We start from the raw sequence: 27,638 nt of genomic DNA, 5'->3' as shown, positions 1-27,638 counted from the left end.
GAAAGTTGGATCAAAAGTGCTTGAAAATAAGGTGGTGTGAGTTTGTTCTGATTACGGGGTTGGAGATGTCAGCTAGTGCTCAGCACTTCAAGAAGCTGGCTTTTAGGTTTACGTCCAGATATTTCAGAAAGAGCTATGCTTACACTGTCACTGCATGGGTGCTTAAACCTTCACCGATCCCAGCCGGCAACCATCAGCATCTACCTTTTAGTCTTTTGTTCTTGCATTGTGAACTTTCAAAGCCTCTGATGCTTTGAATCTGACGCCTAGGGGGAAGCAGCCATGAAAGGCTGCTGAAGCCGGGTGGATACTTGTGGACATTTGCTAAACAACAGCTTGGCTCATTACATCTGCTTAGTCATGATGCAATTGCTGGTTAGATTGCGGAGTATCATATTTGATCCCTGAAAATGCCCAGTGCTAAAGGTCTGTCCACTGAACCCAATGAAACAAAATACCAGAGGATCTCAACATTTAATTAATAATAAAGATGCTATTACGGGTGGCTACATGTCAAATGAGTCACTTCTGTAATGTAGTCAGGGCCTTCTGTGAGGTTAATTGAGACCTTGACGGCACTTAAGTCTGCTGTGTGCTTGTGTGTCTTGTCTTACCGCTGGCTACAGCGTTGGCTCTTGGGCTTTATGGAGAGAGCTTTGATCTGAGTGAAAAGTGTATACTCCAAGTGTGTATGTGCATGTAATCACAACAGTGCTGCCGAGGGAGCGAGAGGATGAGATGGAGATGTACAGTAGATGTAAGAGGAGAAAGAGATGTATGAGGACAAGCCCATTTTCAATGGAGCTCAAGTGTTCTCAGGGAAGGAAAGAAAGGCGTCATTCCTTATATTAGTTTTTGTGTATTGAAAGCCAAGGCTGAAGTGATCTTCTCTCTCCTTGGGGACCGGGAGGAGGGCTTTTCCAGTACCCTGCACTGCGGAGGAGGATCACCGACTTCCTGCAGCATACAGGAGATCCAGAAAATGACTTAATCCAACTCGCAGTATGAGATGGATCACTGTCAGTTTTTTGTAAGTTGTACTTTGCTACCTCTGGCTCCAAAGTCAAGAGCAAAAATCATGATTGTGTTAATTTTCCAATCATTTATGGAGGGGCATTGTTGGCATCGTGACCACACTGAAATATGCGAGAGCGCCCGCCCCACCCCCCGTCCTCTCCTGTCACTCCCTGATCCTCTCCTGCTTTATCTCCTCCTCTCAGCCTTCTATTCATTAAGCAGTCATAAACAAAAGATTTTTTTTTGTGTGTGTTTGTTTGCAGCGTCTCTCCGTTGCATGCGACTCCATCTCGCGGAGCTCATGGAGGCAATCACAAGCTGTTTGTTGCTTACCGTTAACGGCCCATACTTTGGGAGGGGGTCCAACTTAATACATAATTGAAAATGGTTGCTGTGGTCCATTTGGTACGCTTTTGTTCTTCCTACATCAGCAACGCCAGGAGGCTGCTCTTGGGGGATTTGCTCTTTTTTCTCCGTGTTGTTTTTCCCCTCCATCTCTTCCTCTCCCTCCTTTGATGCCTTTCCTCGATGACAATTCACACTTCAGTTGAGATTGCTCTAAATTTCGATTTCAGCCAAAATGCGCTTTTAAGTATCTGTCTCTGTCTGGATGCAATTCGCCCCTCACTTCCTCGCACCCCCCCATCCACACTGACATAAAATGTTTTCTTTTATGTGAGTGCATGCACCCGTATTATGTGGCTGTTTTTGTCTCAAAGGGAGTTCTATCATCGTCTTTAATGTTCCAGAAGTATAACAGTTAGTATGTCACTTAACGCAGCCTCACACCATGGCTCTTTTTCTCTTTCATATGACATCCATGCAGCAGTTATCCCTTCACTTGGTGGTAATGAAACACTGTAATCAACCTTGCCTTATTGAGGCTACCACACGTTGAGCTGACCTGGTCATATCTCAGTACAAAGTACACAGCGATCAAATGGACACACTACTATCCATCATCGCTCTTCTCTTCCCACATAAGATTGCTGCTGTGGCGAACTCGCTCACTCATGAGATTTGGCTTTCAATCTGTCTGCCGACGGACCACCCCCTCTGGCCGGCCCCAGCCCCCCTCCCCAGGGAAATGCACCGAGGTCTTGGCGCGATTTTGCTGTAATGGAACTTCAGGATAAACTAGATTTGATGATCCACCCATACCGGGGCTTCTTGGTGATTTGAGTTTGCCCCCTCGCTTTCCTTTTGCAGCCCTAAACCTCATTACCTGAGGCTGATTCTTCAATCTGGCCTCCCCAGGGAAACAGAGGTGAGGAAAGGCAGAGGAACGCAGGAAGTGGAGTGTCACTTCAGATCGCGGTTCATGTCGGGAAACCAGTTGATTCGTATGGCCCCTGAGCAGGGAGGAGTTATTTAAGAGTTGTGACATCTTGCTGTTATTGGTAGTGTTGTGTGTATCTGTGCTTTTGCTTTTTTTTTTTTGCCCCAAGACACAGCTGAATTGTCCCATGAATCTTAGGCTCAGTGGTGTTCAGCTTGGGGATCAGCCTTTTTATTCTTAATATTAAAGTTAAGATTAAAATTAGGTCATTACCGTAGCACAAGTTGTGCGATTCAGGGGGAGAGACAGGACATGTTCCAAAAAAGAAGCATGTATGAGTAGAAAGAGTGAATAAAAGAGAATATGGAGAGCTAGCTGAATGCTAATCCCCTGCTCACTGGCTTCAGTGTCCACACTTCGGCTCGTGTGATTGAGGTGTCATTGTTGTGAGTGCTGTCGCACTTTCTGTTGTGGCAGCTGCAGGTGGTTGTTCAGCTCCTGACAGATGCGCACTGTGTCCTCCACTGCCGCTGTTAGGCTGCAGTTTGACATGTATCCATTATGCTGGCTGTTTTGACTGGTAGTGTGTGAACGAAGCTCGCCGCAGTGGACGGAAGCCATGTTCCACAGACGGACTGACAGGCATTAGCATTAGTTGTCAACACCTTTTCTTCCCTTTCTGTGTAGCTTTTTTTTGAGTTGCTCCTTTAATCTACTTTGCTTGGTCTTGGCATTCGTGCCTCTCCTGTTATTTTCTCTGCTGTTTTCTCTCCTCTCGTCCAATTCTGGCCCAGCTGTTTGCTTTCTCTGATGGAAATAATTTTATTTTGCACCAGACACACTCATATAGCTGTATTATTCCATGGTAGATGCATCACTCTACACTGCAGGTGTTTTATGTGTTGAATTAATATGTTGTTGATTTATTTGTAAACTGAAAGAGATATTACTTTGGCCTCCATGATGAAAACATGTCCTGCATGTGTTGCAGCTGCAGCAACAACCAATGATTTAACACTGGAATCAATAACCTCAGCTAACTGGTTTCATTTCAGAATATGTTACCCATGAGAATCCTCGCACAGGGAAATTAAGTGTTACATTAGTGTTAGTGGTGCTGGTCAAGAGAAACTGGTCAAGTGTTAATCTGCCCAGAAATAGTATTTTTGGCTTTTAATAGCAATAATCTGCCTTTATAATGCCTCCATTAAAGTAGCTGCTTAACTGAAAAGTTCATTCTCGGTGTATGAGAACTTCAGGCTTCCTCATGACTCCTGTGAAGGTGTAGTTGTGATATCACAAACTCAGGCTTGTACATACATGTGTTCAGCCGAGATTTAAGAAAGCAACAATAAGCAAAATATAATAATTTCTTAGAGAAAGTGCACTTAAAGTGTTTCCTTTACAATTTATCTTCTTTGGAAAGGAACACCAGTGCCATTTTAATCAGTTAATTCTAAAGTCAAGCAAGCTGCAGCTTACTAATCATCAGAGTAATTTGAGTATACGCTCAATTGCTAATTGCTTTTTGGCTTTTAACACAAGAAAAAATTCCACCCTCTCTCATCAAACACCAATATTGGTGTAATCCTGCATTCATCACGAGCTCACCTTTCTTTTTCTCTCTCCCTCCTTTTTGTCACTAGGTAAGGAGGAGTCAGTAGCCACCTTCAAGGGCAACGAGTTCTTCTGCTATGACCTCTCGCTGACGCCCATCCAGAGCAGCACAGACGAGATCACGCTGTCCTTCCGCACGCTGCAACGCAACGGCCTCATGCTGCACACGGGCAAGTCGGCCGACTACGTGAACCTTTCCTTGAAGAGCGGCGCCGTTTGGCTGGTCATCAACCTGGGCTCAGGGGCTTTCGAGGCCCTGGTGGAGCCCGTCAACGGCAAGTTCAACGACAACGCCTGGCATGATGTGCGCGTCACCCGCAACCTGCGCCAGGTAAACACTGCCCGTGTAATCCAGGGTCACCGCAGTCGGAGTGGTGCCTCTGTCTGCCTCCCACCCTATCTCTGCTGCTTAATTGACTCTCCGTCTTTCCATCTTTTCTCTCTGCACAAGGAGCACACAGGGAGCACTTGTTTCACTGCCCTTTGTTTCACCTGTTGCTTGCTGCCCATAACAGACCTTTTGTTTTTTGCAGGTTAGAGTTGAACAGAAGGCTGGTGCTGTTTTTTTCTGTCTTTCTTAGCTTCCTATTCTTTCTTTTTTTATAAAGTGACCAAAGATCCAACTCACTTTCATATACAAAGGTCACTCAAAGGCATGAAAACGCATCGTGGTCCAACTAAAATATATATATATATTGATTATGGTTAATATATTTCATAATGAATTCAAAGACAGCAATGCACATTTAAAGTGGACATGAAGCAATTACATAACAAAGGACAAAGCCCTGATATATCTTTCAAGGCAAAGGCACCACAATGTGATGTCTCAAGGTTGGTTGGCTTGGCTGAATTTGACAGATACAATGAAAGGTAGAGATAGTGAAAGATGGAGACCAAGGAGCCACAGGACAGAAGAAGACAAAAGGGAGTCCTCTATTGTATTGCTCCTGGATGGAAAAAAAATGAGTTTACAGGGTTAAAGCCAAGGACAAAGAAGTCAATTTTCAGAAACTGCCAATGAAAAGGAGAAAAGCACCACTGGCTAGCGACCCCCACACCCTCTCTGACACACACTTTACACAAATCCCCTTGCCCAAACATTTTCATAGTATCTCTGCAGCATGTTGTGAGCTTGGCTATATAATAATTCAAAATGAACCATGACCATTATAAGCACCTGGGCCCGAAAGCATTCACCTAAAACTCACGTCATAGCACACCAGACATCATTTGATTCCTCAGCCAGAAAAGGTCATCATAGCTGATGCAAACCTCCAAAGAAATATTTCTTACCACGACTCCACAGCTGTCGGTCATTTTCAATCTTCAGACGCTCCAGACTTAAACATTAGATAATCCACAGATGTTATCCGCACGTCCGTTATCTTCCTCACCATCTCACCATCTTGCTTATTTCTTCTTGCAATGAGTGCAATGAAGTTTTTTGTGAGATTCTTTCAATGGATAGTAGTAGCATAAGTGCAAATAAATTTATGAATTTGCCAGTTTTTCAGCATGTTAGTCCAGCTCTTGCCTTTCATTGCAAATATACTATATTTTAAGTACTATCCGTTGATATTCAGTCTCTAAAAAATAGTGCTCATAACATTACAGCACTGGGTAAAAACAGAAGAAATCTAAGGAAAGTAGCAGAATAGAAGGTAGACATTAATAAAAACATACTAAATAGATAGTGTACTTTATTAATCCAAAAGGGAAATTAAAGTTTTACAGCAGCCACTTGACATAAATCTAACACAAAAACACAAGTCAAATATGAAAGCAATGAGGTAGGTAAAAGAAACCAATTCAATCATGTTTGATGGCAACATCGCACGCAACATTGGCAAACTCAAATCTGTAATATTCCAGGGAGGGAAAACTGTTTTGATGGAGCTGATAACATCGACTGGATCCAGTTCTTCTTTTCCAAAAGTCCCCAGCTGATTTGTATAACCACATGTATTCATTCATTTCCTCTCCTGAACTGTTGCTTTTCATGAACTCTCAAATTATTAAGTTCATCAATTCTGAAAATACATTTTTATAAGTATCATAAATTCGTTCTGCCTGGGTAGGTTCAGTGCTGCAGGACAAGGTTGGCAATGTAATCTAGTACAAGTGAAATGTGGTATATCTGCATTATTCTATATCTTCAGTGAATGAAAAGGCTAAATGATTTCTGTCAGATTCCAGAAAACGCCAACAGTGTATTTATGATGTCAATCAAAAATCGTAGAGGATGAAACCAGCTGAATGTTTGAATGTTGAACATCAGTCTGTTTTGACAGCGGCATCCCAAACGTTGGTTTCATAACCTGCTGCAAAACATGATGTAAACAAACTATGCACAGGAGGCGTTCATGTGGCATCTTTCCAGCTATTGACCGAACGCCCCAGTGTTTCAGCTCGGACATCAGCTCGGAGAAACCATGTGCCACCTCCTGGCATAGTATGCTGAATGTGCACCGTGGTGACGTAGCAGTGACCACAAGGCAGGTGTCACCATGCAACAGCCACACTGCACCCCAAAGCACCAGCAGTACGACTTCTTCCACCCGGACCGCTGCTCTGTTCCCGTCGTATCTGCTCGAATGCATAATCAGTTGGACTTATCACAGGCTCAACAGGCTGTTTAAGTTCATCTCCCTCCACTTCCAGACAAATGTGTGTTCAACCATGCCAACGGAACCAACCAACCTTGTTACATAGGCAATGATGTATTTCCAAACTGGCGGCTACAAAAATACATATACAATACAACACAACTGTGGTTTTAGCAACTTTTCTAAATCAATGCTTTTTCCAAGGTATTTGGGCTCATCTGGGCTCAATGTGCACGTTTCATGTTCTCTTTAAAGTATTACCAAGGGCATTGTGTTTGCGCTGTTATTAATGAACAAGTGAAGAAAGTGCTCTGCTCAGTATGTATGCACATAATGTACACGGCTACACAAATGGAATGCACCCTAATTTATCAAAGGCGACAGTGCACTTAAACCCTTTCTGAGCAAATTACCAAACACATGTTTACAAACCTTTAATTGTAGCTACTGGAAAACAAAAGAGCACCAGGAACCTGAATGTCTGCATGTATGTGTGTGAATTGGTGTGTTCATGTGTACACATACACACACATGCACAGCAAAGCACCAAGCACATGCACAGAGGATACACTTTCTGAATGCTGGACTCTCTGGTTGCACCAGGTCATCAGTTGGCAGTTGCAGATACTAGCAGTGAGATACAATCAATTTCACTTACACTTGCCGTGCTTACTTCTTCACATTTTTTGTGGTAATTGTAATCGGAATGAATGGCTTGTCAGACCTAATAATGGGCGATGTAAATGGCCTTGGATGCAAAAAAGGCAGATGTGAATGCATTAACACAAAGATAGTGCAGCAACTTATCTGTTTGTGCCTGCAAAAAACCATCCCCAGAGAGCTAGGGAAACAGCCAGTAGTATCAAACTCTTTACTTTTAGCCACTGAAGAAATTCCTCCCGACACAAAAACGTAAAACCAGAGAGCAAAGTGATTCTTAATGTGAGCTAAGTGCTGTTAAATTATAGGGAGAAATTTTCATGCCAACCAGACTCTGCAATTTCTGTCATATCGCAATATTATTATTATATATTTCTGTATGGTAACTTAGGCATGGAAATAGTCCAAGATTTGTGGAGCTGATGTTTTATTAGCATATGCTGTACTTGCTTTAGGATAAATGACCACACTCTCACCGACACACACAGAGAAACTCAGACACAGCATACACACACACACACACACACAGTTGGGGTCAAATATGGTATGCTGTAGAGCTATGTGTGATCAGCAGAGTAAGGCAAGCTTAATGAGTTTAGGAAGCCAGCACAGTTTAAAAGAGTAAGAGCATGAGTCAACCAACCTACCACCAACTGAGGCAAATGACCCAACACCATTATCTATGTGCCTACTATGTCTGTGCTGGCATTAACAATAACATTTGCTGCAACTGCAAGGATTCTGCTGGGAGCAATACCAGAACTGCCAGTTGCTAAATTACACCCATCCAATATTATGGAATGTAGTTTTGAACACAATAGTATCTATAATGTGTCTTGTTAAAGGGCAGAGCTTAACTAGAATTGAAATTTTAAGTCATCATCATCATCTTCCATCCAAAGTTAAATCACTTGATTCAGAATTTACATACGAACTTGTGTTGCTTTCTTTAAACTAGCAGGCACATCTAGTAATGTTATATTAACAATGCTATAGTATTCTTCATGTTCTTCAGGAAAAAACAACCAAAAACCTTTGTTCACATTGAAAATGAATGGAGAAATCTTACTTCACTACCAGACTTGTCTTGTGAACATTAAGATTTTGTACTGTCTGCACACATACTGCTTTCAACTATAATGTTGGCTAAGAAATGTCTTCTTTCACGAAAGTTATTCTGGATAACATAACCGGCTCGATCTCTCAGAATCTTGTATGAAAACTTGAGTTAGCAGATATCAAATGCCTGTACTCTCCATGTCCATGCCTTGATCCAGACCTAACCACCCACGTCATCCTGCTCCAGCGATCTCCATTAAGTCACATAACAGCTGGACTCCCCAGTGGATCATTCTCATTGACATAACAGGCAGCCTAAGCGTTAAAGAGCCCTCTAGATTTACACCGGACATTCACCACTGAGAGACACAGGGAGAGAGGTATCGATGACATTGACCACCTCTGACCCTGTGTTTACTCCTGGGCTGATACCCACCTGATCAATGAGCACTTGAATGCGTTGAGGTCTTGTAAAACATGGATACATTTACGCAGTTACAGGCATGTCAGAGGAATTGAATATTTACACATGTACAGTTGGACTCACATGGCCACACAAATAAGAAACAGCTAAGGGCAAGAATTTAGGAAAGCCTTAATATTTATGAGGATTTCATTTTATTTATGTATTTATTTATTTTAAATTATTTCATTATGAGCCTACAAATCAATTACAATTGGTCTTTTTCTGGTTATATATATTTATTTGGTTTATATATTATATTTATTTATATATATATCCCAAAATATAACCAAGCAATAATTGACCATCATAAGCCCTGCAAACACTGTATTTCCTGCTGCTCATTACCATGTACCATGTGTTTTGCTTGCTATATCGTCCATACCCTGTATACAGTGTAATTTCTAAATATCTTCACATCACTCACAAAATAAGGAAATTATGAATCCATGAAGGAATTAATGCATATCACATACTTACTGTACTCCCAGTACAAAATAAAAACATGTTTTACACATAAACACAGACACCTCAGAGTCATTTTGTGTCAGAATCTTCCAACACAAAGTACTTACAAGCTCTTATTCCACTTTCCCAATAAATAATGTGTGGACATGCATATTGAAAATGGACAGACAGGAATTGCAGGCAGTTGTCCATCAACACGTCTTATCCCTCCTACTACGCTCAGTGTGGTTTACATGCTGCGAGCACTGTTAATGAAACTATCTATCCTTTAAATGCAACTGAAAATGTAAACAGTACACCCACACAAACACACCGTTATTGTTTTCTGTGACTCTTACCGTTGGAGCTAACATGATATGTTGCATTAAAAATAGCCTGTGATTCCAGCTGAGGTTATCACACAGCCCCAGTGGTCTCCGAAGTCTCATCCACTCTGTTGTTCTTAATGGCTCTTGCAACGTCATGCATATCTACCACTGCATCACTAAGCTCTAAAATAAGTAAAGCCTGCGAGCTCTCACGAAGCCAGTTTCTTGCTCGCTCTCTCTCCCTCTGTATGTGTATGTGTATATTTGCCGTCTTTCTCCACAAAACCTATGAATTTGTCAGCTTTGTGCGGGATAAAATGAAGCAGACAGAATTAGGTGAGGTGATAGGGACTCTCCGCCAAGAGAGAGGAGAGAAAGAGGAGGCTTGGAGGAGCAACGAGTATGCCACATGCCTGACAAATGTTCACAGATTCAGAGCTCCCCTTGGTGGCACCCAGTAGTACTGCACGTGTGTGTTCGGAAAGTGGTTTGTGTTTGAAGAGTTTGGCTAATCCCTGTGGTGTACAGTTGATAGGCAGGCAAGGACACTTGCCTTGACCTCTCGTGAGTCTCTCCCCACAATACACACACATGCCCACCCGTTTTACGCCATTCAGTGCACACCACGTAGCATGAGCAGCAAGGGATCTCTTCCTCCCTCCCTCTGCTCTCCCTGACATGATGATCTACCATCATGGACATCTTGTAGACTTCAGCACTAGTGACCATGCACGCCCTTTCCCTCCTCTGGGAGAACAGACGCTGTCTACACACACTGCAGAAAAAGAAAGGGCATAGACAAAGATGGAAACCCTCATGTCAGGCTGTTTTAGGAGATGATAGATGTATCCAATGATACACTGCACCAAAGCATAAGACGTTGTGAAAATAGGTCAAATATTAAGTGTGCAATGACACTCAGCAGCGGTTAAGGCTCTTCTTGTAATGCAATTGCAATGCATAGTTTAAATCAAAACTGCTCATACTCTACTGCACGGTATGTTGAGTTGATTTTCACATTTTCCCTGCAGACTCTTATCTAATGGTTTAATCCACACACTACTGCATTCCCTGCAGGGGGAACTGGATAAATCTGCCACATTGAAAATACCCTGGACAGAAACTAAAACCACTGGCACCTGTGTTATTATGGTCAAACCCATTACTGTCATTACAGTAACTCAGAGTCAATCAGTCAGTTTGTGTTCATTGCAAAGAAGCAGGAGAGCGAGTGCAGATCAGGGAGAGGCATCAGCCTCTTGAGGAATGATTGGTGGTTAATGTATTGCCTTTAGATGTTAGGTTCACATACAGATTCTGATATCATTGTAAGCAGTGAGACAGGAGCATCAAATGGAAGGCCTGAAAGTGGTCAGCATTAATACTGCCTGCTTAATATTGTGAAGGTCCCCCTGCCGCTGCCAAAGCAGCTCTGACCCACTTGGGCATGGACATGGGACGTCCTGGGGTGTCCTATGGTGACTGATACACAGTATCAACCTGTGGGTTGGGGATGGGGCCTCCATGGATCAGGCTTGGTTTAGCACATCCCACAGATTCTTGATCAGATTGGGATGTGGACGGTTTGGAGGCCATGTCATTTCCTTGAGCTTTTTGTCATGCTCCCTGAACAGTTGTTGCAGTGTGGCGGGGTGCATTGTCCTGCTTGGGGTAGCCTAACTTTTGTTAGTTATTGTTAGACACTAATGGGAAGTTAGTGCTGTGGTTAATATTCCTCCAGTCGGGCATATATCAAGAAATAATCCAAGTAACATGATGAGCACTCAGTTTGCCAGCTTTTATTTAATTTATGTCTTCTTTTGATTGAATTCTGTTGGTGCAGATGCTTTATGAGGATATATAAGAAGTAAGTAGGAACTTTTCGTAGCGCATGTTAAGTGGAGACGCCATTGTAGAATTACATGTGTGCATATATGTGTACAGTACACAATGCTGTCGGAAACAGAGCAGAGAGCACTGAATTGGTGAACATCAGTTTTTACTCGTCAATAATGTAGTAAATCATTTGTGAAAGAATCATCTATGCATTACATGGAGGTGTTTCACCCTGCTGCTCTGTAGTCATAGTATTAGTAGGACCCATAAACTCACCTCTATAATGTCAATGGTTAGATTTTAGCTGATGGTTTGCTGAAATTATAGCAATGCTGTGCCAGGAAAGGAAGCTTGATGCTTTCCATCTCCTGGAAAGATATGAATACAGAAATACAGTAAATTATATACTAATTTATTCTTGGAGGGATGCTTTTCCATGTTGACGATCACTGGAACAATCAAAATGGCCTCACATCACAACGACCCGGCTCTAAGCTTAACAGGCAGTTGTGTCCCAAAGGACAGCGCAGGCATTCAAAGGAAACATGAGACACACTGGCAAGAGGAAGGAAGCGTGCGCTTTTGTGTCTGTATTTTGTTTGTCAATGGGAAGCAGAGAGAGTGAGAGAATGATTGTGTGCACAACAGAGAGTGGTAAATGAAGTGTAGTGCTGCTGCCTGAGACTAAAGGAATATCTGAGCTGTGGGAGGATGAGGGGAGCACTGGGAGAGAGACGCCAGTTTGTTCTCTGTTAGGAAGAGAAGAACAAAAGCAGGCTTTCTGTTAATTCCCCAATGTGACTTTACAACCAAAACACTGAACATCCACTGTGCCACAGAGCTGGCCCAGTAGCTTAGCCAGCATCTAGAGAGAGACCTCTGAACTCAGTATCTCTCCTTTCTGCCTTCCTATGTTTCCCTTTTGTGTCACTGTCACCCTAACCTCCCTGTTACTGTCTCACCTACAGTATCGTCTGCCCTTCTCTCGTCTCTGACTCTGTCCGCCTTGATGTTCTCGCAGTCCCCCCACTGGTGCACACCTCTTTTCCGTATAATTGGACCTTGGATGCAGCTATAAGACTAATGAATGGATCAAACAGACTTTTTCATGTTCCTTTCGTGCTTAATGCACAGCCCAGAGTTTAAGTCACCCGCCGCCCCAGAGTTCAGCTGCCGAGCGCAAGCTTTGATCTGCATCGGTATCGAGTTCAGCAAAGGTCACGTAGGGAATTCTAATCTGTTGCACACAGATACTGCATGTGTTGCAATTTTGAGAGACTGAATTTCTGTTATTTCCTCAGAGACAGCACAGCCTGAACTGTCTATAGAGAAGGCATATATAAATATGTTTTGCTGTAGCCCAGACTGATATAAAACACTGGTGATTCAGCCTCTACAAAAACCTCTTCTGCTCTTCTGCAGTCCCCTGCTAGCACGAAGTGTGGTGTGTTATGTATTTGGCAAAAGTGGGGCTTTATTTTCTTAGAATAAACAAAGACGAAGGTTCTTACCATGATACAATCAACAATAAAATCATGACCATTATACAAAGATAAAAAAAAAAACATGCATACCACTATGTGTTATTATTATTATTATTATTATTATTATGTAATAGTAACACCACTCTGCAAGGGGAAAAATGCCTTCATCATTGTGAATCCACAGACATGCATGTATCTGAGGCTCAAGCTCACCCTCACTGCCAAAAATGGATCATAAAACACACACACAAACTTTACAAGCAGCAGTACGACATTGGATAAAAACACAGTTATTCAGTCGAGCACACAAACACACCCCATCACATTCTAAGCTTTTTCTAGCCTCCATGCATGTCTCTCATACATAAGAGAGATTGGCAGTAGCTGTATGTATTAACATTCAACATGCAACCTCTCAACTACTATATGGTTGTTATAAAGAGAAACAAGCCAAGTCAAGGGATGGGAAGCCTTTGAAAATTAACTTCCCACCCAAAAAATAGCACGATTTGAAAATGAAAGCTGTCGCAGCTCAGTTGCACATGACTGAAAAATTCATCAGGGAGAATCATTGTCATTTATTAGCACTGAAAGATCTTCTGCATGTGCTGTGATCTTCTAAAACCATAGAAAATGAGGAATGTCCAAATTTACTGTAAAACTTTAAACCCTTCATTCATCATTCAGTCACTGATATGTTGTAATCCCTGTTACTAAGACATCAGCATATTTTAGAATCATAAGTGGCAGGGGATGCTGGGGAAATGATCATTATTTCATACGAGACGACAGAATGAGAGCGTCATCTCTACCTCTCGCACTTGTAAAGATTGTTTTTCAACCGTTTCTGTAAGCCGTGATCAGCCGCAATTACCCGCCCTCCTCTTCCTCCCCCTCCGTCAGTCCATTCCTCCTCTCCCTCCCCTCTCATCCAGCCTTCCTCCAGGAGGCGGCCAGAATTCCTAAGAGAGAAAGAGAGAAAGCCAATCTGCTCCTCTCCTGTTCCTCTTCCCCTCCCTGCCTCTCTCATTTTCACTGTCTCTCTCGTCCTTTCTTGCTAGCAACTTGTCACTTAGCAACAGTGTTTGCTGTGCTGTTGGATGGTGAATTGTCCCTGGCTGCAGTACCCCAGCAGTTGAAGTAACCCTTTCCGTACAACTCAGTCCTCCAGTTAAACACGATGACATTCCTGATAAAAGATTGTCTGAAAAGTCCTGATTTCCCAGGTGGCACCATTTAGGAACCTGCATGGAGGAGGGAGTGTACACAGGGACAAGGGCAAACGTAATTGGGTTAAACTAGGTTAAAGTCACAGATGAATGACTGGTTACTCAAAATATTTTACTCTGGAACCCTAGGCTTACACATCATGGCCACCCCACACACACACCCTGTGGATTAGCTCCTACCAGTCACATGTTACCATCTCAATAAGAACAGCATAATGCGTTTAGCATAATGACAGATTGAACCTCTTGATGCCAAATCGAAAATGCCATTTAGAGTGCTCAGCTTTGCCAGCACATACAGCAACGCACTTTTATGGTGACAATAGGAATTGCTATTCAAGGCAGGCAGGGGTAGTGGATTTGTTTGATGTGCATAATGACATGCTAACACCCCTGTAATCCTTTCTCAGTTTACTGCCAATGACATTTTAAGTATTCCTAATGTGTTCCAGCCATGCTGAAAGTAGGTGGGGGGGCGCAGTCATCGCATATGTGAGTGGATGTGCTTTTAAGATTTTTTCTTTCTTTTTTTTTTTAATTCCTTTTTTCTCCAGCGTTTCTTCCCCCACGCTGATCAGAGGTCAGCACCTCAAACACAGCTTCTGCCTGTACATTTGCCCAACTACAAACACCTCATGCTAAAAATTTGCCCCGGCTGTTTGATACCAACACCGAGTAGTTATGTGGGTTTTAGGGGAAAAAAAAAAAAAAAAAAAGAAGACCTCATTTGCATCACATTTCCACTGCATTACCATATCCACCCGCATTCCCACAATCACTCGCTCATCAGCCTCGTTTGCCTCTACCTGCTTCAGCACTTTCATGTTTATTCATCCATCTGTCTCGCAGACCTATAATCAGGTAACAAATCTCTGCGACATTAGCACATTCACGCAGGTGGAAGCAGGTAATAGAATGCAAGTGAGACAGACACACAGGTAAGAAATTGAGAAAGATCATCTTGCATCAGTGTTGAAACGCTGTAGAAAAGGAGCACCAAAGTGAAAGTTGAGATAGTGATCGCAGGCATGCTTAGCTACTATGTGCATCCAAATTGGGAAGGTTTTGTCGCTCAAATCTGCCTCCTCTTCTCTAGTCGCGCTTCAGTTAGGGACTTCTGAGCTTTTCCGAGAATCACTCTTGACAACCCCAGAGAGTTCCTGTAGACCAGTTGGGAGAAAAGCAATGCCACTGTCGGAGGAGAAAGCGGTGTCTTTGTTACAAGATTCACCAATCAAAATGACATCCTTTTTTTTTTAATGTCTTTTATAATCATTTGTTTTCTCCCATTTAGCTGCACTCTAGAGACTTACCTTGTTTTTGATTCTATATTTACCTGCAGTCAAAAATAGGGGCCTAATATTTTGTACTCTTCAGGTAAGAGGTAACTTTATAATCTCTAGCCTGGCTGTAAAACCTCTCTTTTATCAAGCGTGTTCATGAGCACATACAAAATATAAACAATGAAGGACAGCTGGAGCTACTCTGTGTAAAACATGCATATTCATGTTCAGCTGCTCTCACAAGTTAGATCAAAATTTATAAGAGATGTAATTAGAAGTTAACTATACATTTAATCTTTTTTTTCAGTTTGTTATTTATTTCTAAATTACAGTGCCTAGTTTTGTTTGATAAACCATCTGTATATAGAAAAGAGTTCTTGTATGTCCCTGGTTTTAAGAAGAGCAGCCACATAGACATTCAAGCATCGAGTTAAGCAAGGCTAAGTCTGCACACAATTCTGCACAGTGAACAACAACGAAATCCAAGAATTTAGGTGCATCATAAAAAGCAGTTCTTGGCATTCAATGGATTTACCGTAGCCTAGTTCATTGGAAATCTTTACAGTAGCACGTTATAGGCTCTACAGTCGTGGGTTGGCATTGAACTTGGCCGCGTCCTGACGGAATCTAGAGGGAAAGAAAGGCCGTCATACAAGGAGGGAGTCAGTCAGAGATGAAAAAATGGAGATGAGGATGATATGAAGCACAACAGAAAAGGAGAGAATCACAGTCATCTGCACCGCAATACACAGTGTGCGTTACTGCAGTTTCTATGCACTCACACACCTATACAGAAGCACACACCCTCACACACTGTTTGTTTGCAGACTTCTCTCCGCCGTAATTGCAGTGACATTTATATTTGCACCTGAAGCCTGTCTGCCAGTTTCCATTACTTGGAGCCAGATTTAGAGAAAGGCGGACTAGAGTGAATGGGGGGGTGATTGGAATGAACGTGGAACCAAATGTACCTGAAAGAGCTATTTTGAATCGAAGCCCAGCTCCCTTCCATCTGACACGGTCACCCACAGAGCGTCTGTGTTAGCGAGGAATGCCTGATTCGCCACACATGCATAAATAAACCAGCAAGGCACAGAAATGTATGTAATGTGGACGCTCTCGCTCATACAAATCGAGCTTATGCTTAGATGTTTTCAACACCTACTGAATTTTCATGCGCCCTCTAATCATTAATTCAGATCACCTGATGACAAATAGCACCCATTCCCACCCCATAATACTATTCCACAATATCAGTTTTATCACTTATTTCTAAGGGCCCAAATTGGAAATTTATGGGAGAATAGTCATCAGTCTTAGAACATCCTCACTTACATGATTAATCTGTCTGGACTGGGGATCTTGGCTCCGCTGCACTCTCCATTGATCATTATCACAGCTTTGTCATTAAATATTTATTCAGCTTATTCGCTGGTGGCCGCAGTTCAGTATCGTCCACCGTGAGGAGTGTGTAAAAGATCAGCAACTCAAAAAAACCCATCATTTTACATCTTGGCCAACTCTGGCTGGCATCCTGCAGGTCTTTGGCACAAGTTGAGACGGCCATGTCAACCGTTTCACCCGTATGTGAAATGCAAAGCCACGAAATACCAGCAGTGAATTTCCATGTTAACAGTATTAACATTAGCTTATTTCTCCTCTTTCCTGCCCCATCCCTCAATATTTAATACATGAAGAATTCTTCGCCCAGGGGACCCTTTGAGACACATGCAACACAAAGTTGTTTGTCAGGGCCTGTGGTTGTTTACATGACTGGGAGCTTTATAGTCCATCAGCAAACATCAGCATTTGCAGCCCTCGTTTTCCCACATGGGTCAATTATAGAGAGGGCGATGGGCTGTCACAGCAGGGGCTCCAGGCATGCTCGGTCTGAGGCAAAGTTGAAACAAGTACGCTGCACGTAAGAGGAAATTTACTGTAAGACAGTAAAATTATTTACACGGAAAGGAGTGAGCGGATCTATTTTTGATTCTCTTGCATTCCTACTGTCTCTTATGTGTACCAGACTTGTTTATCTCCAAAATCCTTACCCAGATTTATCTTTTAGTGCTCTCAGCGCACAATATTCCCTCTATGCTACACCCCCATCTCACTGAGACAATTTGGCACTCCTGGGAAGCTTTCTGAGGAGGATAAGGGGGGATTCATCTCACATGGTTTGCTGTTGTAGGAGCTGTCATGCATTCTCCCTGTATCCATCCTGTAATTGTGCTGCACATATTTCCTTTTTGAACATCTTAGAGCAGAACAAAATTGGGAAATCGTGACAGGAGCCCTTTGAACCAACTAGTTACCAGACCATTCGGTCTACCCAGTGATAACAAAAATAGAACAAAACTTTAATTTTCTGCACGATTGATCTTGACAATTGAGCACCAGTTCAGCAGTACTTAAAGGTCTCAAGCTTGCAGTAAAAAGTCTGACTTGTGTAATAGCTACGCCTCTAGACCCTCTACACATCTACTTTTCCACATCACTTGGCTCAATGGCTCAGTTCACTACACTTCTTTCTAGTCTGGCAGTTTATTCTTTGAATTCAGTGAATCCTAGCTAACCCTTTAAAACACAGAAGTCACACAATAACACAGACAAACTAACTGAGGAAGTGGTGCACCAGCAACCCCTGCATTCTGATTGGTAAAATTCCTTTCTTTGTCAAAGGAGTCTGGTTTGGACTATGGCTTTGCAGAGAGTTATATGAGCAGTTTTAGTTCCCATCAGAAAGGGCTGTCTGAGAGCAAGTTAAAGCAGTGAAAATATTCTAAATATAGCTTACACTTTTCAGCCGTAGGTAATGCACTGATTAGTGTATGTGTCTACATGTCTTAACCCTGCAGACTTAGCCCTTTGTGGAGACCTTCCCAAGAAAATCCAAATACACCGGCCCTGCATATGCTGCTTTCTCGCAGAACTACACAGACTGACACACACATGCTGACTCACTTTACAAGATTATGCAGACACCGTGCATGCAGAAGTCCACATGTAATCTCTTCCTTTCATTTCCACCTTCCGTGTTTCCACTTGCTGCAATCACTTTATTGTGTCATTTCAAAGATCATCAGCAATTTTTGAAGGATACATTTTTCACAACCATCCCAGGGCTGTTCTGTCGAAGCACTGATAGTTAAGTTCAACATCCAGACATCAAATGCCTGTGAGAGATATTACAGAACTCAAAATGTTGCACTCAGTAATCTCCCATTTCGTCTCCTCCTCTCTTATCACAGGCTGTCTTTCAGTGAGTTTTAAAAAGCCCACCATCATTCTCACCTTTGTAAGGGTACATTTGTCTCACTTAATTAATCATTGTCAGGTTCTCACTTGTCAGAGCTTCCTATTATATTCGCTCTTTGATGAACCAGCTGTTGTTTTGTAAGCTCAGAGACATGGGAGTACAGTGCGGTGTGGATATGCAAATTCACACCCACCATTGAATCTTATTCATCTAGTTAATGGATTAAGAGGAGCCATTAGAAAAAGTGGGTGACTGGTGACAGCACTTTACCTTGACCCCGGATCAATGAGTGGGCGTGCATGAAGCTTCAAAATGGCCAGTTAGCCCCATGGGGAGATCTTTGTTTATGGGTGCCACTTAGATTCATCTCCCACACAGATGGCGCCAACACATAGTAATCCATTGCACACGTAAGCACACCCACAGTACCGTACAATACTACAGCGACAGACTCACACACTCACATGCACAACATTTCAACCAAATGTGGATCCTTAGACAAACATGAAGCATTCGATGGTGGTTTCAATCTTTTGATTTCTGTTGTCAGTGGGTCTTTTTAAACAGTACGAGGCAAAATTATAGGCCCCTATTCCCAACAAGTGGGACCACATAGATTCACCTTTTTTGCCAATTTGGTTTTGAATATGGTCTCCCGCAGGAGCTGACAATTTCAGCTTTCAGATCAATATATAAGATGTCCTCTAGATGTCTTGAGGGAAAGCTCAGGGCGATATCAGTGATAGATTTTTTTACCTTCTCCCTGCCATTGGCCAGCTTACACAGTTCCTCATTAGAGGCCTAATACCACATATATAACAAAGGTATGGGATAGTATTTTATGATGGAAATTCTACACATTCTATTCATCTGCAAATAAGAAAAGAAAAGCTCAAAATAATACCGATCTTATACCGAAGTACAAACACAGCTGCAAACTTGTTGCTTTCAGCAAAACGCTCCGTATTGAATGAAAAATACTGCCCTGCCTTGATTTATGTAGACCCAAAGATTTGAGACTTGCAAATATTAATGCTGTCAACAACTATGTGTGAGAAGCCAGCGTTCTGCTATTTATACCTGGTGCAACAGCTGACTTATAAAATACACCGTAGAATTCTGCCTATTTCTTCACAGAGGAACCACCAAATATAGCTCAGCTGAACTGAACTCTCAAATCCAGGCAGAGACATACAAGCTAATTCTTAGCACAAAAAAGCTCTTTTTACACACAAAACGTGAATAAAAAATAACCAAATGTTTGTAATGAAGCTGTTTGTAATTGCTGTAACCTGATTGCTTTAACACCCTTACTAGCTTTGCATGGCCCAGCAGCAGCAGCAGCGGTGCAAAGTTAGTCTGAGAACTGCCTCCTTTTTCAGCCCCCTGGAGATTACGTGACATGTTGTTCCAAAGACAGGACTGATTGAATGCCCAGGTGACAGGCGTAAGCTTTGTCGCACGATTCCTTATTTATTTATCGATGTGTTTCCGTTTCTAGTTTGCATGCTTTTTTCCTCCCAGAGACTACAAGCTTTGCTCTTCATTGTGGACATGGCTTCAATGACTAAACGAACATTTCTCTCTCTTTCAGGATGCTGCAGAAACTAGAGCCCTCAGTGAAATTACTCTCCTTCTTCCTGCACTTCTCTATCTCTTTCTCTCATGCTCAACAATATGTTAATGAATTGTGTTTTCTTGAATACCCCTGATGATTTCACACCACTACCTTTACCACTGGAAATGCACTGTAGTTTTCACCAGAATTGTCCATTTTTACAATGCAATAATATCTTTTTGGTTTTGTTTTGCATATATCACAGTATCCCCCTAATGACTACTTGGAGAGACTTTGCCTAGAGATTTGCACCTTTTCAAGTCATCGAAACAATGATTGGCCCCGCCCAATACTAAAGAACGCCATTTTGAAATGGACGAGACCCTACCGCCAGCCAAGCCCACTGACCAGATTAGCCTCTCAGAGTGAATACTTATACTGATGTACTTCTCCCCATCCCCCTCCCCGCTCCGAACAAACATCCCCATCAAAACGACCCAAATCCCCTCTGTGGAAGTTGATTTGCTAACTCTTGTCTCTTTTACTAACAACAAGCTTCAGAATTCTTCCAATTTGATTCTTTTCATTAGTGAATTTTCTTTTCCCTTACCTTTTATAATTTCAACAACTAACACTGTGCCATTCACGGAATGTGAACCATCTGTTGTTTTCTCTCCTTAACTTGCGACTTACATACTAACAAATGTATTGTTATCCTTTTATTCCTTTTGTTTTAGTTTATGATTTTATTTTGTAGAGTACCCTTTTAAAACAAAATAGTTATGCAGTTGCTTTCTTTATTTCTTTATTTGGATGTTTTTTTCTATATGAACAGTAGGAAAAGATGCATTCTTTCAGTTATATTTTTCTATTACATTAGATTTTTGCTTTTGCTGTTAAAAGGAGAAGCTGGTTTTGCGATTTTTTTCTCTTTTTTTCTTTACCACTTTTTTGGGGTTGAGGTGTGTTTTCTTGAGTTTAAGGTTTGTCATTATTTTTTTTCTTTCTCCTCCCCCTGTTTTCTCCTAAAGCACGCAGGCATTGGACACGCTATGGTAAACAAACTGCATTATATGGTAGATATCATTCTAATTGTCTTATACTTTGGTTTGCCCTGGGTTTTCTGTTACCTCTTTCTATTCTGTTTGCTTTACTGAAAGTACAATCCGCCATCAATTCCAAGGTAGCCGAAAAACTCCACCTCTCTGTTTTTTTTTTCTTTTAGCCCTCTCTATATATATGTTATTGCTTTTTATTGCCATCCAGTTCTCCCCTTCCTGGAAAGAATTAAGAGGTCTGCCCAAAAAAAAAACAGAAATTATAGAAATTTAGATTATAAGATTTGATTTGTTTTGCTGTTTATTTTCTGCCCCTTTTTATTTTGGTTATTCGTTGGTTTCCTTTGACTTCAAACACTATCCGTATGAAGAAATAAAGAATCATAATGAGAGATATTTTCTCAATTGAGTATTAGAAAACTACTAGGAGTTACCTTTACTTTTTTGTTAACCCCTGTTCCCTCCTGATTTATTTTCTTAGAAGAACCCTACAAAGTGAGCGTACACAGCAGAGTTCTCCAGCAGACAAACAGCCTACTGTGGCAACTCCAGTGAGAGGAAGTAAAAAAAGAAAGAAAGAAAAAGCTTCCTGTTCATTAATTTCCCCAGCCTTTTTAACAACATGAGAGGGTCGAGGGCTGAGGAGACCATCTTGCTATGCTGCCTCAGTTGGACCAGCTCAGCCTGTTATGGAGCGACCTGTTATCTCGGCTTGCCATCCTGTGGTTTATGGAGTCATGAAGAGTATTTACAACTCTTGATTTAGTGGCCAAAGCCCTCACTATAAAGTAGGCCTCAAATGAGGGCTTGATCCCATTAGTGGCCTTAGGTTGATTTATGATCAAGATGGAGCTGTTCCCAGACCTGCACCTGAATGCGCTCCCTCTCTTACACATGTACACACTTAATAAAGTGCTTTAATGTGGCAGTAGTCCACTGAACTCGGGTCTAGAAATCAAACCAAGAGTGCTGATTAAAGCTCATTACTGAAAATAAAATGGCAATTGCACTTTTATTAAGCTGCAAACTGGGGGAAGTTTGCCAACATAACTTGACATTAATGTTTAAGAAATTAAGGCTCTGACTAACACCTTTGTAGGCTTAATATTTTAAGAACTGGCTGAATGTACTATCGTGCTGCCAATGTACACTGTCTTACTTGCTTTCACTGGACTTTCTAATGAATATTAGCTCTCTGCTCATTGATACAGACCATAAAGGGCAAAGCCTGGGAAAATCTGAACTGTGTGCGATCGACTTCTCATTAACACTAACACTAACTTATACTTCTTATATTTTACTAGCTTCACCCCTTGCATGAAGACACTTGACCCCTTTCCCTTCTTCTTTTCTTTTTTTCTTTTTTTTGTTGTTTTTTATATACAAATTGCATTGAGTATATATGTATATGTATATATCATGGCTAACATATATACATACATATATCAATTGTCCTAATATAATCAATATGGCCATGAAACATGTTAGCCACACCCTCTTGCTCTTTAATTTCTTTGATTTTGCTTTATTTTTTAAATTTCTCTCAGTTTTAACTTCAAAATTAACTTACTAAAATGAATAATGACCTCACACCATATCTTGCTGAAACAAAAAAAGGGGAAAAAGTAGAACGGGGAGACAGATTCTCATTTTCTTGGTGAATAGAGGATTAATGCCTTAAGGAATAAATCTGCCCAATCCATCATAACACGAGTTGGAGAAGAGCTGTTGCGAGCGTGCAGCAAGCCACCGTATGTGGTCATGACTCAAGTTTTACCAAAGTGATGAAGCAATTTTGAGAAATACTGTGGTGAAATTGTAGTGGAGGCATAATATTTTGTGTCCAGTAGTGTGGAGGGCAGCTCGTGATCAAACAGTCTGTCCTACCACTGGAATACTAATTGCTCTATTCACCAAGACAGGGATGTCCTCTCTCCCCTCTCAGTTTTCCCTATTCTTTAAAAAACCCTCTCATTTCCGTTGATTTCATCTGTGATTGACGACACTGGTCCCATCCTGTCACACTTCCACCTCCCAAAGTTGCAGTAACCAGTGGTTGTGTCCCTGCACCCTGTTTGCATGTTTCTATTGGCTAGAACATCTTCACATCAGCGTTCTCCCGGGGTGTAAATGGCGCTCTAGCCCAGCACGTGTCAGTCTGCTGCACACGTGTCTTCATGGGTCTTTCTGTTGCATTCTTGTCCAAACAAAAACCTCAACATTGAAAGCTCTCCTCTGTCCCCATTTGTCTGGTGTTGTGGTGCCCTGCAATTAAATGTACTCCCCCACTACTTCCCCATTTGACTGCATCTTGCCAGTTGGTTTATTTGCTTTTTTTTTTTTTTTTGTTAATACTTGGTCTGTTTGTGTTGTGTCTAATGGAATTCTCCCCCCATCCTCATTCTTCCTGTCATCTTTCCATTTAAGTGCATGGCTTGTGTGTCACCCTGTCAGCTTGGATGGGTTCATTTTGTTTCCTCTTAACCAAAACAAACCCTTGCCACATGAAATAACACATTCAGTCCAAATCTGGACCTGGTTTGAGCAATCAAATTGCAGAGGACTTTTAAAGAATCCTCACCTACTCTTATCACTTCGACTAAATTTACTAAAACAGTGTTACTAATCTACTGTTTGAATCAAACCTTTGTTGTAACTGTACTAACAACCATTTTTGTGTCTGACTTTCCCTTACTTACAAAAGTACTAACCGATTTTGTTCACCCTCCAACCCTTTTTAACTCTTCTCGGCACACAACAAAAGCAACCCCCCCCTCCCCACACACCTTTCTTCCCCCAGTCCCCTTGGCAGCTGTTGCCATAACAACACTCGCCCCAAGCTTCCCAGTCCTTTCTCATGTCTTTGCTAACCTGGAGGTGTAGCTTAGTTCAAAGGTTCGTGGTTTTGCTTACCAAACCACAAGTTCCATATTTAGTGTTGACAGATAGATCTCCCTCCTTCAATAAATTACGCCCGGCTAATACTTGTTGACAAGCTGCCAGACATCTATCTAAGTCCACTGCTGGATGGGAATCCCTTCTTTCCCTTTCCCTCTCACACATCCTTCCTTCCTGTGGGTCTGACTTTGGCCTGAGCTCATGGGGAGGCAGTGTGTGAGGTCTATTACGATACGTTTCTTATGTGAGCCATAAATTGTATAATTTTATATATCAACTCAAAAATATAACCCATTGTTTCTCCCTGCGAAGGATCTCTGATGGTAATCAAATGTAGTGCCAACAATGGTAAGTGAGACATTTTCAAGGTAAGCTTGTTGCCTCCTCTCTGCATGGGTTATGCTGTTAAATACACGAAGGTCCTGATAGGTGTCTGTGCCCATATGGACTCTGCTGTATAACAAACTACAGACTGTCAGTGAAAGTCAAGATTGGTCGCTCCAAAGCTCGACTGCCTTTGGGAATTAAAGGTAGAACATGATCTGCTCTCCTGAATAGAAAATGTGTGCACAGTGAGACTGAGTAACTCACACAAAGCTATTTTCCATAGTATGTGTTGAAGGCCTGACAGAATATAGCCTCAAATACCATAAAGCATAAGATTCCTCTCTTTCTTTTTTCTTTCATATTGCGGATAGGGCTACTAAGCTTTATGACTTGCTTTGATACGTCTCCTCAGCCCCTCAATGCCACCTGGGTTCATTCTGATGCACTTCTCTACGGAAGTAGGAGCAGCTATAGTGTTACTGTGCTACCTTTTGCTCACTGTTCCTCATTTCTTTTTTTAAATTTTACCCAGTCAGCACAGAAGTTGCTACCAGACTTCTGGAAATCAATAAAGAGAGTGGGTGAGCTCAGTATGTTTGGAATTGTGTCTAAGATGCATTTCCAAGCACACGTGAATTGCACCTTAAACTAACCCAAACAAACACAGCGAACACACTAAACACAGCCGAACTGCACACAGGAAGTGGTTAGCCCTGTTATTTTAAGTGCAGTGATTGCCTTCATCGCATTCATTGAGACTTTTTATGTGCAATACTAGTGAGGTCAGCGTAATCCCCAGCACAGTTGGAATCGTGTTGACCCTTGTTTACTTGCTCAGAGGGAGATCTACTTCGCAGAGCATTCACTTGCCATCAGCCTGCAGTCATGGAGCCAGATATGGTCAATGAGCCAGTAACACGCTCAACTGAGCACACCGCAGGACTCCACACAAAGAACACTTCTAGCTCACTATATACTACAGGTGAAACCTCATTATGTAAAAGCTTCGCTGTTCTAAAGCTAGAGTGTGGGTTAAGAGGAGCTATCACAAAAGACAAAGATTGATTGGATAGAAGGGAAGCTAATAGCATGACACAAAGCATTCCCCCGCAGAGCTGTTTCAATCACTGAGACTATATTCAGCTGCAAAACAGCTGCAGTATGTGTTTTCTGTGATATTTGGGACACAGTCAGTCCTGTTTGGTTTGCGTGTTTACTGGGCTAAAGAAGTACTTGAAGAGCAGCTGGGGAAAAACCAAGGGGTCCAGTCATAGACTGTACAAAAGAAGTGGACGTAGCCATCATGACATCACCCACTGGTGACTCACATTTGGACGAATGGGTGGAGCTGACAGAGAACCCATGGACACTATGCATACACACCTTTCCTTGCAACCAAGCCAGATTTTTTTTTTAGTCAATTTCAAAGTTTTCACTGGAAAAAGAACAGAAAAGGATGCTAGAAATGTGTTACTTTGCCCCTTATGTTTTTGTATTTATCAGGTGTGCTTAAATGTTCACACTAGGCGATGTTTCAAACTGTGATCACACAGTTACAACAAATTGCTTTCAGGTCATATTGTTGCATCTGCTCAGGTCTCTTAAAGACAATTTTTCCCCAGCAAAAGATATTGTGTTTGTTTTCACACAATAAAAATGGGATAATCATGTTAATGAAAAAACAGAATAAGAAATACAAAGACACTAACCCTGGCTGCTCCGACTGTCCTCACTCAGCACTGCTCTTTGTGTTACTTCAATAACTCTGAATACATGCTCATCAAGGGAACACAGACACAGGTGGTAGTTCATTTAATGACCCATATCTAGCATCTTAACAACCATTAATTTCACCTGTGAGCTTGTATCACCATTAAGTTTAGAGGAGTAACAGAGGGAGCTAATGTTGGAGGTTCACCCCTACAGTTAGTTTCCTTTAAAGTGACTTCATGGCTTCAGTGACCTGCTGTTTGCTTCGTCTGTGCCTCAATCATATTCACCTTTTTTTTTGATCAGGAGTATGAGCACTATGACAGATGGATCCAGAGAGTCTAGATAAGGTTTCATGTTTTACTCAGCTGCTGTTTGTCAGTATCACAGGACCACCTGCCTTGCGTTGGTGCGGGCTTGCTGGTAGAATCTTAATATTTTACTCCTTGAGACTCATTAAAAGAATAATTTGAATTTTGCGGCACACGTTTTGAGATCAGAATGCCTTTGGATCTCCTCCAAAGTGTGTGGCTGCTAGGCCAGGAGCACCAGGGTGTATCCACTATCAACCTGTGTTATCAGCATCCTTTCCTTCCTCCGGCCAGTGATGCAAGTGCTTGTAATGTTACTCTGTGGGATTAATGCGCAATCTGGCTGAAGCAAAGACTAGCCAACTTGTGAATAATTACAAAGTTACGTCAGAGGAAGCACTTGGATATTTGATTTGCCTTTTTTCTATTTTTTGGACTAATAATGCATGGGCTAATTTTGTATCTTAATCACATTGTCTCTATGGGTTTTTAATTGCTGTTTAAGATCAACCTCTGATCACACAATGAATCCATGCATATGATATGATTGCCTGAGACATTTTTCTAATACTCTGCACACATTAAAAGCTTTGATGAAGCTTTAAAAGATTTGATTTCAGTGGTGGGATCTGGGATGATGGAGAGGGCAATAGAAAGAAAGAAAGAAAGAGCAGATCATTTGCTAAACTCTAATTTTCCCTACTTAGCTAGGAACTTGATAGGTGTCTGGCAGCTAAATTATGCTAGTCCCTCATGGCCCCATGAGCACATCCTGCCATGAAGATTTACCATCAACAACAGTCCAGAAAATAATCTCCCAAGTCCAAAGAGCATAGCTTGGCTATAAAAGAGAGAGGAGGTCATGCCATGGGTAGATGGCTTTGGCCAAAGTCCATAGGAACATTCTAAATGGCATACGTCATGAGACTTCCGGCCCTTTTGCTTCCTCTCCTTAGCCACCTGCAAGGTGTCGTCATCACTATGGGATACATGAAGTTTGCCCTCGCTGAAAGCCCCATCCGCGACCTTTTAAGATGACCCCAACACTGCAGCACTGTCAACTGCAGATTCTTCATTCCAGATACATCTGCCCAATATAATCGCTCTTCCTCACCGAGTAGCAACAGCAGACATAAAAATGAGTTGCCCTGTTAAGAAGGGAAGTACGGCTTTAAAAAAAAAAAAAAAAAAAAAAAAAAACAACA

General features: G+C 41.8%; 1 protein-coding gene across 1 annotated transcript in view; it reads left to right on the top strand.

Annotated features, from left to right (window-relative positions):
* nrxn2b (neurexin 2b) overlaps nt 1-27,638 on the top strand; it is a 550,653-nt gene that overhangs the window by 193,449 nt on the left and 329,566 nt on the right. Inside the window, exons 6-7 of the mRNA XM_041964490.1 lie at nt 3,943-4,244; nt 21,161-21,184. Coding sequence (XP_041820424.1) covers nt 3,943-4,244; nt 21,161-21,184 — 326 coding nt within the window. The remainder of the gene's footprint in view (nt 1-3,942; nt 4,245-21,160; nt 21,185-27,638) is intronic.

This window comes from Chelmon rostratus, chromosome 23, assembly GCF_017976325.1.
Source record: "Chelmon rostratus isolate fCheRos1 chromosome 23, fCheRos1.pri, whole genome shotgun sequence".
In the NCBI taxonomy this organism is placed as follows: Eukaryota; Metazoa; Chordata; class Actinopteri; order Chaetodontiformes; family Chaetodontidae; genus Chelmon; species Chelmon rostratus.
The sequence above is the reverse complement of the archived record's forward strand: the minus strand, read 5'-3'. Positions and strand labels throughout refer to the sequence as shown.